The sequence below is a fragment of the Miniopterus schreibersii genome (genome assembly GCF_964146895.1).
Source record: "Miniopterus schreibersii genome assembly, chromosome: 4".
Taxonomy (NCBI): Eukaryota; Metazoa; Chordata; class Mammalia; order Chiroptera; family Miniopteridae; genus Miniopterus; species Miniopterus schreibersii.
Genome location: NC_138105.1, coordinates 62964372 through 62981862, shown reverse-complemented (window position 1 = coordinate 62981862; position 17491 = coordinate 62964372). Strand labels below are relative to the sequence as shown.

The window sequence follows — 17491 nt, the reverse complement described above, 5'->3', positions numbered from 1 at the left end:
GATCATGATGGGGACAGGAAAAAGGAGATGAAAACCCACTCCAGCCAAGAAGGAACTTGCTACACATCCAGTCAGAGCTAGTTCCCCAAATCCTCAGAGGGACTCTGAGGGGCTCAGCCTGGCCAGGTGCCCACCCTGCCCCAGCTATGGACAGCAGGTTTGCAGAGCGCTCCATGGGCAAGAGGAAGTAAGGGAGACTTGCCTCCTGCCCAGGGTTTTGCATTTGTCCTCTGGGCACTTATGCTCCTCCCCACTTAGCCCACAGGCCTCTCCTTTACCTGTCTCTCCTCTCCCAATATCCTCCAGAAACCAGTGTCCCACTGTCCTGCTTTGTCCTTCAGGATACTCCCAAACCTGGACTTGATGTTTATCTGTCTGTCTGTAGAGGCCTCTGTTCTTTGAGATAGGAATTGTCGCCTCCATTTACAGGTGAAAACAGGATGTGAAGTCATTTGCCTGTTGAGTCTTGGTTTTCTTGCCCCAAAGCCTCTGCAGGCACTGGGCTGGCAATCTTTTCTCTAGAGGCTTTTACCAGATGATGCATCAGCCAGGATTGGGTGTGGGGTGGGACAAAGGAGACAAAGACCCTCAGTAAAGAGTGAGGCCTCCCAGGGCCAGAGGCTGAGACATGGGTGTGATGGGATGTGCTTGCTTTGTTGAAGGCAGTTTGGGCAAAGGATGGGAGACAGGAAAGTGAAGCTAAGCTGGGTCACAAGGGACACTGCAAGTGAATCTCTGCATCAGATCACACTTGAGACCCTCCCCCAGAAAAAGTTACCTGTGCACACACCTTGGCTACACCCTCAGTGGGACTGAAGCCCCTGACCTCCTTGGTCTGTAGCTCAGCCATGGAGTATGTCCTCCTGCCCTTGCTTTGTCCCCCAAGCCTGTGGGGATGGGAGTTGACCTCTCACTCATGTGTTACACTGTGAGATTAGATCCATGTTTGTGGCCTGTGCATCTTGTGTGCTGTTGTGCTATGTTCCATATATAGATATACTACTTTGGTCGACCCTTCGCCTATTGGTTGATACTTTGGTTGTCTGCAGCTTTGGTTATGAACGTCCTCAGTTCTGTTTAGTGGACACATGCACTCGTTCCTGAGATGACTGGGGGACATATGGTGGCTTATGTTAGTTAGGTCTGTGGACACTGCGTAGGGGGGCCTAGCAGCAGTGTGTGGGGCTCCAGTGCTCCCATCCCCATCAACACTTGATATTGTCTGTCTTGTTGCTTTTAGCCCTTTGGGTGGGTTGAGTGATGTGTTATGGTGGCTTTCATTTGCATTTCTCTGATGAGTAATATGTCTACTGGCCATTCAGATATCTCATGCAAAGTGCCTGCCCAAGGCCTTTCCCCATTTTAAAATTGGGTTGTCTTTCTCTTTCTTATTTGTGGGGTTCCTCCTGTGTTCTGGATGCAGGTCCTGTGTGGGCATTGTGCACTGCACATTTTCTTCCAGAGTCCAGCTTATTAGTCTGTATTTTAGCCTGCTGTGTGTGCTATTGAAGGAGTCTCCTCAGGTCTGGTGGATAGTCTCCTTTATTTTCCCTGTTACACTTAAGGCTGTGATGTGACATTTTAGGCTGTGATGGGACTTAATTTGATTTTTGTTTTACGGTTGGAGGTTGGGATCTGGGTCCATTTTTCCCCTGTGTGAATATTCAGTTGCTCTGGCACCACATATTGAAAAGGTAATTTTTCCTGCACTGAATTGCAGTGGTGCCTGTATCGAAAACCAACTGTTGGTGGTGCGTTCACTGTTTCTGGGCTTCTGCTTCCACATTGTCTGGGGTGGTGCAGGTCCTGTGGCCTGGAAGTATCATTGCATGTCCATATAAGTTTGTAAGTTTGTTTGTTGCTATGACACTGCCTTTCATTTTACTTTGTGTTTGTCCTTGCCAGGCTTGGAGTCAGGTGTGCTGCTGTTACCAAGTATGCTGGGAAGTGCTTTTTACTAACATCAGGGAGAATTTGTGTGAGATTGTTACTATTTCGTCTTTATATGTTTGGAAGAATTCCTCATTGAAGCTGTCTGGGCCTAGGGTTTACTTTACTTTTATGTTTGTGGAAGAAGATTTTTAGTTATAAATTCAGTATGTTTAATAATATAGTTCTACCTAGAGTTCTTGTTTGTTTGGATATGTTGCATTTTGGAGACATTTATCCCATTAATAAGTTGTTAACTTTATTGTAAAAAAGATAATATCCTCTTATCTTCTTAATGTCTGTCAGATCTATAGTGATGTCCCCTTTTCGAGTTCTGATATTACTATTTTGCATTTTCTCCTTTTTATTGCCTGTTGATCAGTCTTGTTAGGGGTTTGTTATTTTTATTACCCTTTACAAGGAGCTAACTTTTGGCTTGTTGATTTTTCTCTGTTGTCTGATGGCTATTTAATTGATTTTTACTTTTATCTATATTTCTTTCCTCCTAATTTATTTCATTTGAGTTTGTTCTTTTCCAGTTCGCATTGTGATAACTTCTCTGACTCAGAGGTGACTTAGAAGCATTCTGTTAAATTTCCAAACATTGGGGAATTCCTAGTTATCCTGTTGTTACTGGTTTCTAGTTGAAGTCCAGAGAGCATACTCTGTGATTTCAGTCCTTTGAAATTAGTTGAGCCTTGTTTTATGGCCAGTATTTAGTCTGTTTTGTAAATGCTGCTTTCTATGTTTTTATATTTGAAGTGTGTTTTCAGTGTATGGCATATTTTTGGATCTAATTTTTTTTATCCAGTCTGATACTCTTTTGCCCTTTTTTTTCCTTAAGGAGGGGGAAAACCTGCAATTTCACTAGGGTTGGGGGTCACAGATTAGGCTTGCTTACTTATTTTTAATACTCACTCGAGGATATTTTTCTAGTGATTTTCAGAGAGTGGGAGGAGAAGAAAGAGAGAAAACATCGATGTGAGAGAGACACATTGATTGGTTGCCTCTGCATGTGCCCCAACCTGGGTTGGAGATAGAGCCTGCAGTTGAGGTATGTGCCCTCGGCTGGAATGGAACCCAGGATCCGTGGGTCAGCGCTCTAACCACCAAGCCAAACCAGCTAGGGCTCTTTTGCCTTTTAATAGAGAGTATTTAGTCCAGTTACGTTTTGGACTATTTTTCATGTAATTATGAAAACAGTTGGGATAAGTCACCACCTTCTTTGTGTTTTCTCCTTGTTCCATCTGTTCTTTTTTCCTTTATTTTTTTGTCTTCTTTTTGATTAGTCAAGTAGTTTTATTCTACTTTTTCCTCCTCTTTGAGATCATAAGTTTTAGTCAGATAGGCAAAAAACATATTTTTCGGTGTGCTGCAGAATTTTAGTAATTAGTTTATGTGTGTCATGTGATGAAAAAGGTTGAAAATCGCTGCTTTAGATAAGTGCATTCTAGTCCCCTTATCTAGTCCCTGTTGTGCTGCTGCTGCTTCTGCAGGGACTGCATGCGCCACAGTGTGTATGTGGTTTACACGGCAGATGTTCCTCATGTTTATTTTCACAGCTGCCTCTATGGTGCTGTTCACTCCCTCTACCTTCCATTTTGGAATGATTTCCTTCAGCCTAACGAACTTGTTCTTTAATATTTCTTATGATGTTGATGAATTCTTTCAGCTTTTGTTTGTCTGGAAAGTCTTAATCTTTTTTATTTATTTTTACTTTTTTATATCTTTATTGATTTCAGAGAGAGGAAGGGAGAGGGAAATAGAAACATCAGTGATGAGTCATTGATCAACTGCCTCCTGCATGCCCCCTGCTGGGGATCGAGCCCACAACCCAGGCATGTGCCCTGACTGGGAATCGAACCTCCATCTCCTGGATCTTAGGTCGATGCTCAACTGCTGAGCCACGCCGGCTGGGCTGGAAAGTCTTAATCTTGATTTCACTTTTGAAGAGTATTTTCATGGGTCTAGATTTCTAGATTTGCCAGCTTTTTCTTCTCACATATGAATCATTTCATTCCATTGTCTTTAGCATCTGTTATTTCTGTGAAAAAGTCAGACATCTGTCTTACTGTTTCTGTTGGAATCCTTAATCATTTCCCTGCAGGCTGATTACACTTTTTGTCGTCTAGCATTTTGACCAGATGTGCCCAGATGTGGTTTTCTTTGTATTTATCCTGACATTCTTGGATCTGTAGTTTGGTGTCATGTATCAGTTGTGGAGAATTTTGGCCATTGTCCCCAGATTTCTTTCTGCCCCATTCTTTGTCCATTTCTTCCATGACTCAATTATATATGTGAGTGTCTTCCTCACCCCCTAACTATATTCTTTTCAAACTCAGTTTGATTCCTTCTCTTTAATTTTTATTGAATTCTTTTTGATTTCACTGATTATGTCTTCTGCTATGTCCAAGCTGCTGTTAGAGCTGTTCATTGGTTTCATAAATTCACAAGTTGTGTTTTCCAGTCCTGGAAAGTCCATGTAATTCTTTAAAGTCCTATCTGCTAACTCTAATTTCCAGCCATTTGTAGATTTACTTCTGTTGTTCCACAGCTTTCCTCTTACATTCACATACTAGGTAGGTGGAGGGCTAAGGTTACAGGATGATGTTATTTTTTTTTTTTTTCCAGAGAGGGGCCTCTTGTCCTCTCAGGCCAACCTCCCTCGTCCAGGCTGGGACTTGCATCAATATGGAGGTGGTAGGAGGTGGCTCCAAACCCACAGGGGCTCTTGCACCCAGAGATGCCATTGCTCTTGTGATTCTCAGCACCACCCCAGGAGTTGTTGATTCTCAGGCAATTTCCCAGCTAGAGAGATTCCGGCACAGGAGCCATTTTTCTGAGTGTGTTTTTCACTTTTTGGCCATTGCACTGGGCTGTTCGTTTATATTGTTTGATTTGTGGTCCCTGTGACTCTTCCCTGGTTAATTAAGAGGTTCTGGCACTGGGGTCTTCCCATACCTGGCCCTGAGATCTCCCTTCTGTCTCTTCCCTGTCACAGCCCTCCTCAGCTGGAGGCTACCACCCACTGCCTGCATGGGGCAGGACTCCCTACCCTGGGCAGAGTACACTTGTATGTGGCATGCATGATGCTGTGGTTAGAGTGGTTGTGGCTTAAGCAAGACCACTGGGACCCAGGTTCTCACTGCCATCAAGTCCAGGCTCTTTATTCTGTTTCCTTGGGACTCAGTTTTTCAAGACTTGCAAACTGTGCAAATGGGTTTACCCTCCCTGAACCCATTACCTATAACTCCCTCCCCAAGGCCATGCTCAGAAGTCCCCCTTTCCTCAGCCCAGACTAGTTGCTACCTCCTCTAGGAGGCTGTCTCAGATTTCCCTGCTGGGAAGCACCCCATTTGCCTCCCACAGCTTCCCACTCTTTGTTGTTACCCCTACCACCCTGTGTCTGGTGACCTTTTGGCCTGGAGGGGTATGGAAAGGGATGGGCCTAGATCACAAGAACCAGACACAAATTAGCAGCTGTTCTTTGGAGATGCTGTGACAGCCAGCCTAGTGGATGCTTGTGGGGAGAGAGTGTGCACTTTTTGAGGTGTGGGCATGGACTGTGTGCCTGTAGCTGATCCTGGCACTCTGTCTAAACAGTCTATGAGAATGAAGACCAACTGTTGTGGGACCCCAACATCCTCCCTGAGAGGGAGGTGGAGGAGTTCCTGTACCGGGCAGTCAAGCGGAGATGGCATGAGACGACCGGGTCTCAGCTCCCAGAGGGAGAAACAGTGAAAGACAGTGAGCAGGTAGGCAGCATTCTGGGTGATGTGATCACCCCCACATCCCTGTTCCATTGGTGGTGTAAATGCCCCGCATGTTCCCATCTTGATGGTGAGGTAAACACCTCCTGATAGCCCCCCCCCCCATGGTGGTACAAATGCCTCAAACATCCCTGCCCCAGTGGGGTAAATGCTCCCAATATATCCACTTTGATGGTGTGAACACCCCCATATCACTGCCCTGATGGAGTTGTAAACACTCCCCATAACCATACCCCGATGGTGGGGTGAGCACCCCCATGTCACCACTCTGATGGTGAATTAAATGCCCCCCAATATTCCTGTCCCAGTGGTGTGTACACCCCCATGTAACTGCCCTGATGGTGGTGTGAATGCCCCCATATTCCCACCCTGTGGGGTAAATGCTCCTGCTATTGCTGCTAATGAGCAGGTGGGAAGAGATTTTCACTCCCTCAGGCACTGTATGAGCTGGTTAAATGCAGTTTCAATGTGGAGGAGGCTCTGCGGAGACTGCGGTTTAACGTGAAGGTCATCCGAGGTGAGCTCCCTGCCTGCTTACCCCACCCTCACTGGCTGTCCTGGTCTGGGCACTGCTGATGCCACTGCCTCCTGGTTGCAGACGGGCTCTGTGCTTGGAGTGAGGAGGAATGTAGGAACTTTGAGCATGGCTTCCGAGTGCACGGGAAAAACTTCCACCTGATCCAGGCCAACAAGGTGAGGACACAGCCCACCCTGCTCCCATTGGGCTGCACCGTAGCCCCCTTGGGGCTTGGAAGGACTTGGGAGCCTGGGCAGGTGGCACTCTACACTCCAGAGCACTGGGTTGCGACTCCCCTCACCAGGCTCTTGAGGTTCCTCTGAGCTGAGGGCTGAAGCCCTGGTTTCCGCCTCTCTCCTGCATGCTTATTGTCATACTTTTCTAGTCTCTGTCAAGCCACTTTCCTTCCCCCAAAGAAAACTCCAATATGGGAAAAAATTTACCGAAAGGTGAATTTTAGTAGTCATGCCTGTCTTCACCATCCACTCATGTGGTCATAGACACTGCCTTGCTGTCTCCCTAGAGCCCAGAGTCTATGCTGCAGTACTAATCCCCAGCCTGGACCCCACTCTCAGCCCCTAGCCACAGGGAACAAGAGTCTCCTAGTTCAATCAAACCAAGGAAATAGGTCTCTTCTGCCACCTGTGACAAATGCTCATGACCAGAGGGTCTGCTGAGCGCAAGTCTCTGCCCTCCCCTGGACCTGAGTCCACTTTTCTTCCCCTGGACCTGAATTCTCCTGTCCTTCCTAGGCCTGATTCCACGTATCCTCCCCTAGACCTGAGTTTCCCTGTCCTCCCCTGGACCTGACTCCCCCTTTTCTCCCCTATCTGAGTCCCCCAGTCCTTCCTAGACCTAGTCCCTCTTCCTGGACATCTGGCTGGATATGCTTCTATGACTCTGTCTCAGAGCCTGAATTTCCCTTTGTCTGTCTTGATGTGGCTTCCCCTCCTCAGCCCTTCTAGTGTTTTTTTTTTGTCCTTCTAGGGAAGCAGCCCTGGCTTCTTCGTACTATTCATGGCAACACAGCTTGTTGAGAAGCAGGGCCTGGCTGAAACTAGCTCACATTCAGGGCCTCTGTCCTCTTTTGGGAGGTTGGAGTCAACAAGGCACCTGTGCTGGACCATTGTAGGGACAGAATGATGCTCAGCTGCGCCTGCCTAGTGTCATTTCAGGCAGCACTAGATCCTTTAGGTCAGGGGTGGGGAACCTTTTTTCTGCCAAGGGCCATTTGGATATTTATAACATCATTTGTGGGCCATACAATTATCAACTTAAAAATTAGTCTACTATATTTGGTCATACATTCAATTGGATTTATTGAATTTCGAGTCTCGCCTGCGGTTGCCTTGACAGGGCCAAACCAAATGATTTCCATGGGCTGTGGGCCAGACTTTCCCTACCCTTGCTGTAGGCAGATCAGCTCCTGGTGACCTGATACACTGTTTCCTGCATTTCCACTGCAGCCAAGGCTGCTTCTGTGAGCAAAACTTCATGTGTTATCTTCCACATGCCTGCTCCATGGTTACCACACGTATTTTAAGTTTGTACCTACCCTTGCCCCATGGAGGCTGTGATGCTCTCACTCCCAGTCAGACCCGTGATGCAGAAGGGTGTCATTGGGAAAAGGGAACAGCTCCTGTGTGCCCTGGTTCCCAGCCTGCCCCCTGGTTCTCAGGCCTCCCTGAGCTCTGTTGTCTATCCCTCATCTTGGGGACTAGCAGGGGTTCTCACACATTGTAGCTGCAACACAGCCCTGGCCTTGCTGTGGGGGCTCCTCCAAAGTGAAGATGTCCCAAGTTTGCCAGGTTGCATCCAGCTCCATGTTGGACTGTCCCTTATCTTTCTAGGGTGCTTGTGTATGTGATTTGAGTCTGGGGTTCATGAAGCCCTAGTGTGTCCTTTAATGGCATCTCATGTGCTTATAGATAGCTCTCCCTTGGGGTGGTAGTGATGTTCTGTGCGAAAAGCAGGCTCTGCCAGGTTGCACGTTGCCCTCTCTGGGTGGGGGCTCTGTCCTTGGTGTTTCCCTTGGGGTGTTAGTGATACTCCTTGCTTTGTGGGAAAAGTGGACACAGCCAGGTTGCATGCTATTCTCTCTGGGTGGGGGGCTCTGTCCCTGGTGTCTGCATGAGGGCTCGTCATTCCCCCTCTACTAGGCAGGGGATGAGGTGGACACTGCAGTCCTTGGGAGCTTAGCGAGGTCTGGGGCGAGGGGGCTACACACTGGACACGTGGACCCAGGAGTGGGATCCCATGTCAGCAAGTGGTTGATCTCTCTGAGATTGGGGTGCCATCATGTTTAGGGCAAAGGGATGAGCCCCAGACATGGTGTTGGCCTGTGAGCCTTAGATGGGGGCTGGAGGTGGGTGCAGAGGACACTGGGGGTGTGGGCAGGGTCTTTGAGAGCAGTAGTTGCCCTGACTTGTTCCTGCTATCCTGGGAAGCGGAGGGGGCTGGTCATGTGGGGCCCAGATGACACCGCACTGTCCCTCAGGTGCGTACACGGTCTGTGGGCGAGTGTGTGGAGTACTACTACCTGTGGAAGAAGTCCGAGCGCTATGACTACTTCTCCCAGCAGACTCGGCTGGGCCGGAGGAAGTACGGCCCATCAGGAGCCACGTATGTGCAGCGGGCTTCCAGCAGGACCTGGGGTCGGGAGGACTGGGGGTCCCAGGGAGCACCTCCCACCTGAGGCAGCTGTCCCTCTGCAGTCCCCCATGGTGCCCTCTTTCCACAGGGACACAGACCAGGACCTAGATGGCAGTGACCCCGATGGCCTTGCCCGTCCCCGCTCCTCACCTCCCCTGCCCCCTGCTGACGGCCTAGGCTCTGAGCAGGACCCCCTGACACAGATGCACATAGGTGAGAATGTGGGATGGGCCCATACCCTTGGGGGAGCATCCTTGTAACTGGCACCAACCTGTGCCAGTGGACACTAAGGAGCAGGTATCTGGGAACCATTGTCACTTTACCCCATGAGGTTTTACACATGTGAGTGGCAATAGGGGCTTGTTGGCTTTCCATGTGGAGGGGAACCGTGTGTGCCCTGCAGCCCAAAGTAGGGGCTTCTCTTTGGGCCCCAGGTGGTGGAGGCTTGTCTCTGGGCCCCAACTGGTTGGTGGGGCTCCTCTCTGGGCCCAAGGTACGGGTACTCCTCTCTGGACCCCAGGTAGTTGCAGGGGCTCCTCTCTGATCTAGGTGGTTGGGGTGCTCCTTTCTGGGCCCCATGTCCAAGGACTTCTCTCTGTGTCCCTGATGGTTGAGGGGGCTCCTTTCTGGGCCCCTGGTGGTTGGGTGGGCTTCTCTCTGGTCCCTAGGTGCTTGAGGAGGCTCCTTTCTGGCTCCAGGTTGGGGACTCATCTCTGGGTACTGGGTGGTTGGGAGGGCTCTTTTCTGGCCCCTGGTTGGGGGCCTCTTTCCAGCCCCAGGTCAGGGATCTTCTCCCTGAGCCCCAGGTTGAGGAAGCTCCTTTCCAGGCTCCAGATTGGTGATTTCTCTCTCGGCCCCAGGTCAGGGGGCTTCTCCCCAGGCCCAGGTTGGGGGGCTTTCTGGGACTCAGGTGAGGGTTGCTTAGCCCCAGCCACATGTGGGAGGTTTGGGGGTGTCTGAGCCCTCCTCCAGCATCCTGGGCCTAGAGCAATGCCAGAGCAAGATAAGGCCTAGTTCATGACTTCAGTTTCTGAAGTTGACCGCAGAGGGAAGAACAAGGACCTTTGCTCTCTAGGTCTGTTAGACTCGGGTTTAGATTGTCCCCTGGTTCCAGAATCTGATTGGTTCTGTGGTTTGTGTGGAAGGGCATCCACATCTACCCATTCAGGTAACTACCTGTCATGCACCTGTACACAGAGCTCCACAGTCCACATTTACTCTGACTGCAGTGTGCTCAATCATTTTTGTTGTTTTGAACCTGTTGTGTTCTGTTCTGTTTGAAAAACGGGAGTCACAACCTTCCAAGGCAGGGTCTTAGCCTGGGTGCACAGTTTAGTATAACTGGTTTCTTTTGTGTTCAGTGTATTTTATGTATTTGCATGAAAACATCTGTGAAGAAGGGTTTATAGGTTTTGCTGTCCCTGCCAGAGGTTTGGCCGGAGCCTGCATAGGTTGCAGCCTGAAGGCAAAAGGTGTGATTTTAAGCGAGTGCACCTTAGCCAGTAGATCCTGGGAGGGCTGGCCTCAGCTGTGTTCTCCCCCTACAGAGCCACTGAGTGTGGACAGCATGGCTGGCAGTCTTGGTGAACCTGAGGAGGGCTCCAGCGTCCTCTCATCCTCGGAGCCAGGGCCCTGTCTGTTCCAGCAGCTGGACGTGCCTCCAACTGTGCCCCTGCCCCAGCGGCCCCCAGCCCTGGCCGAGCCAGCCTTCTGCCCCTCCGCTGCAGCTGCTTCAGAGCCCAGCACCAGCTCGAGACTGGCTGTGGACTTGGCCCTGCCTGGGGCCCTTCCTGAGGAGCTGCCCCTGGTCTCCAGCCACATGGATATGGATGGAGAGCCTGAGGAAACTGTGGCCCCTGCACAGGTGGCCTTGTCGGTCACTGAGTTTGGACTCATTGGCATTGGGGACGTGAATCCTTTCCTGGCTGCCCACCCAGCGTGCCCAGGCCCTGGGCTGCACTCGGAGCCCCTGTCACAGTGAGTGCAGCCCCCACCCTAGGGACCCCCAGCCTCAGGATAGACTGAGGAGAGTGGGAGGGGTCTGCCCTGAGGGCCCGAGGGTGGTGTGGCCCCATGGAGCAGGCTGTTTGTTTATTTAGTTTTATTCTCTACTTTTAATTTGGCTTATTTATTTTTTTGACTAGGTAATACATTCATATGGTTCAAAACCCAAAAAGGTACAAATGGGGCCAGTGCTAGTTTCCTCCTACCCCTGTCCCAACCACCAGCCCTCCCCAGGCACACGTGAAAACACGGTCTGCTGGGGGAGGCGAGGTTGGGAGCCATGTGTTCGGCCCACAGCTCTCAAGCTCTGCAGTCTGTGGGACTGGACTGACCCTTTCCTTGGTGTTTCTCTCGGTCTCTCCCCTCACTGCAGCTGTAACGTGATGACCTGTTGATTCCTGGCCACAGGCAGGCGTGTGTGGCCTAGACTGGACTTGGGGCCACTGTGGGGCCTGCTTCTGTCAGTCTTCCCGACTCTTTTCCTCGTGGGCCTCTGGTAACGCCATCTCTGCTTCAGAACCCTTCAAGGACTAGGGTGAGCAGTGGCAGGGCTGTTAGCCCTGCCCCTCCCCACACACAGACCGGCACTCTCAGCGCCTGGCACCACTGCCTGGCTCCAGGCTGCCACCCACCGTGGGACCTGTTGGGCAGCTGGGTGCAGAGGGCCTGGTGCCCTCTAGCCAGCAGAGGCAAGGAAAGGCATCTCTGCCCGTCAGGGAGATGGGGAGACAGGGCAGGACGCCACCCCCCCACCAGCAGCCTCCACCCAGGGAGCCCCCAACACTCTGCTTGGCTCTGTCTCTCCACACCTGTTAGGGCCATGGGCTTCCCCAGCCCAGGGGTCGGTGGGCAGCTGCTACTCGGTGCCAAACCCCACGGGGCACAGAGCCATATACCTCGACGTTGGCCCCGCCCCACCTTTGACCTCACCCACTCTATCCACTTCAGGAAATGCCGCACTTTACACCCACCTGCCTCCTCTCGCTCTCTGCCCCGGGGCCTCTCAGCAGGGTTGTGTGGGCATGGGTTCCAAGAGACAGGTGACTTACACCCCCCTGTAGCCTGCAATGCCGAGGGCCAGGTTCCAGCCTATTTTCCTGACCCTGCAGGTCATATTTCTGTTGAAGCTTCCCAGCAAGATGGTTTGGGGTCCTGGTCCTTCTCTTCCCCCACCTCCCTTGTTTTATTTATGTTTCTGTTTACAAATTGGAGTGGGGTCCTCCAGTGGGGCAGGGCAGCACTCCCCAGCCCCTGGGTGTCACCAGGAGAGTTTTGGCTTGAGCCCATCTGCAGAGTTGGACTCAGACTTCCCTGTCACCCCACCAAGGACCACACTGTGAAGTGATAACTGCCTTGAATCCCTTGCTGTTTTATTTATTAAACTTGATTTGAAGCCCGTTGGGTGCCTCGTGGTGGATTTGGCAGGGCGTGAGGAGGTGCTGGAGAACCACAAGTCATCCTCATTACTTGGTTACTTGGTGGACTCTGTACCAGGCATTGTTCAAGGATCTGGGCTAAGTCATAACTGAGAGGGTATGGGGGCCATGGCCCATATTATGAGTGATGTGAGGGAGGTGTCAGTTAAAAGGAGGGGTCATTTAATCTGGATCCTGAAGGAGAATCATCTTGTTTTGGTGAGGGCCAGTGTGAGTCAGGCTGAGGTCACCACCAACGCAGAGGTAGGCAGAGGCCAGAGACCCAGGATGGAGGTGGAGAGTGGGAGGGAGAGCAGCTGAGGGGCTGGGTGGGCCAGCCAGCAGGTTTTGTCCTGAAGCCCCTGGAGGGGTAAGCAGGGCCTAGGTCAAGATGTGGTTTTCAGAGCTTCTTCAGTGGTTGTGCAAATAGGCTGGGCAGGGGAAGGGGACATGCTGGGAGGGGACAGGCCTGGACCAAGAGAGTGGAGGCCAAGGGCAGATGGGTCAGGGGCTGGCTGTGCTTAGGTGTGTCAGAAAGCCAGGCATCTCCTGAAATTCGGGGCTTAGTCCTTTAAAGCTGGTTGTGCCAGCACTGGGAGCAGGTGCACTTGGTGGGCAGGATGCCGGGGACTTTAGAATGATTTTCATTGGAGTTTTTAGTCTATTTTCATTTTCTTGAAGTATTTTAGAGCTGTTACTTTACTATGTTCTTTCTGGTTTGCTCTGCTTCTGAGAAAGCTGCTGTTGTCTTTGCCTTTGTGTGTGTTTTTACTCTGACTGCTAAGATTTGTATCTTTTTTTTAAATTTTATTTTTCAATTACAGTTCACATTCAATATACAGTTTAGTGGTTTTTCTCCCTGGCTTTGAACATTTTGATGTATAGTCTTTTCAGATTAGCTCCTTTCACTAGGTGACATGTAGATTCCTCCACGTTGTCTTGTGGCTCCCATAGCTCATTCTTTTTATTGCTAAGGAACATTCCATCATCAGATGGACCACGGTTTATCATCCACTCACCTGCTGAAGGAAGTCTCAGTTGCTTTCAGGTTTGGGCACTTGTGCAGATTTTTTGTTAGGACACAAGTTTTTAACTCCTTTGGGTAAATACCCAGGAGCTGAATCTTACGGTAAGAGTGTTTTTAGTTTAGTCAGAAACCACCAAACTGTCTTCCAAAAGGGCTGCACCATTTGCATTTGCACCAGTGGTATAGGAGAGTTCCTGCAGCCGGCTCCAAGGCCTTGCTGGCAATGTGTGTTGTCCTCAGTTTGGATTTCGGCTGTTCTGATAGGCGCGTGGTGGTATCTCATCATTTGCTTTAGCCTTTAGAGATGGGCCTGCAGTTTTTTCCACAAATGCTCTTCACTCACTCTCACTGGATTCCACCTTTGTTTTTGAAACACTTTTTTTTTTTTTCCAGGATCAGCATTTTAAAGATGTTCCATTGACTCCTAGTTTCTAATGAGAAAGTCATTCTTGTGTTTTCCTAAATGAGACCCATCTGTTTTCTTTGTGATTTCCTTTTTTGTCTGGATACCAGCATTTGAGTGTGATGTACCAAGGGTAGATTTCCACATGGAACTTTTTGGGCCTGAGTGCTGCCTTGCATTGATGTTGGGGCATCTTGGCTCTTACTTCTTCAGTTATGTCTGCTGCTCCCTTCTTTCTTCTCCTTTCGGGCCTCCAGTTACACAGGAGAACATTGAGTATTGTCCCACAGATTTTCGTGTATTTTATTTCTGTGTTTCTATTTGTGGTTTTTTGTTTTTTTTTAATCCTCACCTGAGATTATTTTTTTCCATTGCTTTGCAGAGAGAGTGGAAGAGAGAGAAAGAGAAAGAGAAACATCAGTGTGAGAGAGACCATCGATTGGTTGCCTCCCACACACGCCCTGATTGGGGCTGGGGATTGAGCCCACAGCCGATGAAGTACGTATATGCCCTTGGCCAGAATCTAATCTGGGACTCACAGTCCGAGGGCTAACTAACCGCTGAGCCAGACTGGCCAGGTCCTTTGTTTCTATTTGGATAGTTGCTATTGACTGGTCTTGAGGTCCCTGGTCCTCTTTTCTACAGTTCCATACTGCCATTCAGCCCATCCCACTGTATGTGTGTATTTTCATTTCTCTGCTGAAATTCTCCATGTTTTTCACCTTTTCTTTTATATTCTTTAACGTCTATAAGATCCTATGGTAACATTATTCCCGGGCTGCTATGAGGAGCACGTTGAGGTTGTGGGTGCCTGACACATTAGTGCCCCTTGAATGTCTGGAGGTTGGGGCCAGGCTGTGGCTTTGCCGCACTGTCCAGCAGAGGCTTCTCCTGCCCCACCACCCTGGAGGTAGTTTGGAGTCTGCAGCCTCTCCTGATCTTGGGGCCCAGTGGTGGGGGCTTGGAGTAAAATACCCCAAAATACCACCCCAACCTTGAGCAGTAGCCCAGGAGGGTTGGGGATCACTCAGGAGCTGGACTATCTATGAAGATAACTCTTGTAAAAGGAATAAGCTGCTCATGGCCTCATCCTGTGAATGCCCAGTCCACACTGAGCCCCTGGAGCCACAGTCACTTTGGTCACTTGCCCTGTTCTAGATTCAGGTTGTGTGGCACTCAGGGACGGCAAAGTCCTTGTGTGTATGCAGGTCTGGGATTCTGACTCAAAGGTGACCCCAGGCACCTCCACCTCCACTCTGTTCTATTCAGTTAGCCTTCCAATACTACTCTTCCCCTCCCCCCCATTGCTTTTCAGAGAGAGTGGAAGGGAGAGAGAGAAACATTGATGTGAGACAGACAGATCAATTGATTGCCTCCCTCATAGGCCCTGACCTGGGCTGGGGATTGGGCCTGCAACCAAGATATGTGCCCTTGGCTAGAATCGAACCTGGGTCCCTTCAGTCCGCAGGCCAACGCTCTGACCACTGAGCAAAACCGACTAGGGCCCAATAGTGCTTCTTAGTGAGACTGAGGACCATTCACCCACGTTGCCTTCCCTTCCCAAACAGAGGCACAGTCTCGACTGCAGGACCCTCAGCAGGGCTTAAAGCCACCAGTCTGGGAGCCAACTCCCAGTGTGGTCTCTTTGAGCCCCAAGAGAAGTAAAGAAAGAGGCGGGAGTGGTGGCTGCACTCAAGTGGCACCTATGGTATGCCAGGTACCTTTCTGCCCACTTGCCAGACTTCTCTCCCTTAATTTTCACAATACTCCTTTTGGAAACCAACCTGGGGTCCCTCAGGTTGCACTGAGGCAGTAGGTTGATGAGAACTGACAACCTGAGCCCTGAGTGTCACAGTTTGGGAGTGACCAGGCACCACAGAGGTCTCTAGGGCATCTCTAGGACAGATGGACATGGTTTCACCCGCTACTGTCAGTCTCCCAGCTTTGCCATCTGCAGGTGAGGGAGAAGCCATCTAGTTCTGGCTCCCAGCCCAGGCTCTGTACCTTGAGCAGGCCTCGCTGGCTCGGTTTCTCTAAAGGGCCAGGTGTGAAAGCTTCTCGAAGTGGGAGACCCCAGCTGGCAGGTGTAGAAGCCCTGACCTCAATCCTAACTAATCCTAATCTGCACTGCTCTGTTAGATTTTAATCCTGACCCTGCCCAGATATTTTAAGAACAGAATGAGATTGAGGTCAGTGGAAAGGGGAGAATGAGATTGAGGTCAGTGGGGAGGGGCCGATAGCCATACCAGCTCCAGCCTCATCCTCTCCCTCCAGCCACTCTCCTCTCTTCCTAGGGACCAGGCCATTCCCCTTCCCACCCACAGCCTCTGCCTGCGGGAGCCTCTCCTGGAGACTCTCCTGGGTCTGACCTTGCAGCACCCACCCAGGCTGTCTCCACCACCACACGCCCCACTTTGGCGGTGTCTTACAGTTTACCCCCCCCAGCACGCAGTAGGTGCTCAATAAAGAACCCTGAATTTCCTTGATTCCAATACAATGCTGCATCTTCTCTAACTGGAAGTTTTGATAGGCTGCTAACACAGCGGTAGTCACCTGATTGAAGCCAGGTTAAAGTGAAAAAAAGTGCGATAATGATGCCAGCTAACATTTAAGTAATGTTTTTGCCAGGCTCTTCAATGTTTTATCAAGTAATTCTCACAACAACTCATTCAGTTTGCATGGTATGAATGAACGAATGAATGATGGGAATTAGAGCCTGGGAGGGCCTTTCTGTGGGGCCCGCTCCACCCCGTGAGTAGTAGCAGTAGACGCCAGTGAGCAGAACCCCAAGCATACTGGGGCCGGAGTTAGGCCAGGAGGTGATGCGGAAACCAGGATCCATCTGAGCCTAAAACTGGGCCCTTGCGATAGCCCCACCCCTACCCAAACTTCAGGAAAACCCTCCGGGCAATTATACCTGATTCTCCCGGCTGCCTTGCAGGAAGTCTCCGGGCTACTTCAACTCCCCGGCCTGTGCGGTTGGAAAGGGGGGTTGGTTGCTGGTGATTTCCCTTCCATACAGTCTTCACTACGCTGCAAACGGAAAATCCAGGTCCAGAAGTTTCCAGGGAGGACCTTGCCATGTCCTGGGAGTGGGCTGAGTTATTTTGAGTGTGTGTGTGGGTGGCAGCGCCCTGCTTAAGGAAAGTTGATCAGGGCGCAGGGGACTTGACTCAGACGCTTGCTCGCTCCCCCAGTTCTGCCATCTGGACAGTGGCCAAGATGCAGAGGTCTGTTCATCCTTCCAGGAAGCAGGGTCGAGGGATCTCTGAGTTGAGTTCAAGTCCCAGCTACTTGACTTTGGGCCAGGAGCTGCCCATCTCTGGGCCTGACTCCCTTCATCTCTAAAAAGGGCCGAGAACATCCTCTGCAAGATCACTGGAGGTGGTGGGGTGGTGAATGTGGTTTAGAGGCCAAGGGCATGGGACCTTGGGGCCAGACCACCTGGGTTCCAATCCCAACCCCCTTCTAGCTGTGTGACTTTGAGGGTAACTAAACCTCTTGCCTGTCAACTGTACTGCCAGATCAAGGCAGGGCTCTCCAGGAGGTGGTCACACTCCCCAAGGCCTCAGGTTGCAGCCAAAAGAATCCAGTATGGTGTATGGACACTGAGGGTGGATGTAATGGACACCCTCCGGTCTCAGTTTCACTGGCTTGGTTCTTACCCCCAGGTGCCTCCCAGCTCAGGGCTCCCTGGGACCTGTGGGGAGCAGGGCACAAACCCAAACTCACTCTTTCCAGGTGTGAGAGACTTTCTGCCTCCTGGCACCTCTG

General features: G+C 50.6%; 1 protein-coding gene across 3 annotated transcripts in view; it reads left to right on the top strand.

Moving 5' to 3' along the window:
- Window positions 1-12271, top strand: part of MIER2 (MIER family member 2) — a 28185-nt gene extending 15914 nt beyond the window's left edge. For 2 of the 3 annotated variants that reach the window (XM_081136588.1, XM_081136590.1), the window contains exons 8-14: window positions 5533-5684; window positions 6135-6216; window positions 6298-6392; window positions 8714-8838; window positions 8957-9081; window positions 10416-10845; window positions 11246-12271. In XM_081136588.1, the coding sequence (XP_080992714.1) occupies window positions 5533-5684; window positions 6135-6216; window positions 6298-6392; window positions 8714-8838; window positions 8957-9081; window positions 10416-10845; window positions 11246-11267 (1031 nt within the window). In that variant the 3' untranslated portion in view covers window positions 11268-12271. Of the gene's footprint in view, window positions 1-5532; window positions 5685-6134; window positions 6217-6297; window positions 6393-8713; window positions 8839-8956; window positions 9082-10415; window positions 10846-11012; window positions 11046-11245 lie in introns of all 3 variants that reach the window. The other variant, XM_081136589.1, reaches the window with a different exon arrangement.
- The last annotated feature ends 5220 nt before the right edge of the window (window positions 12272-17491 follow it).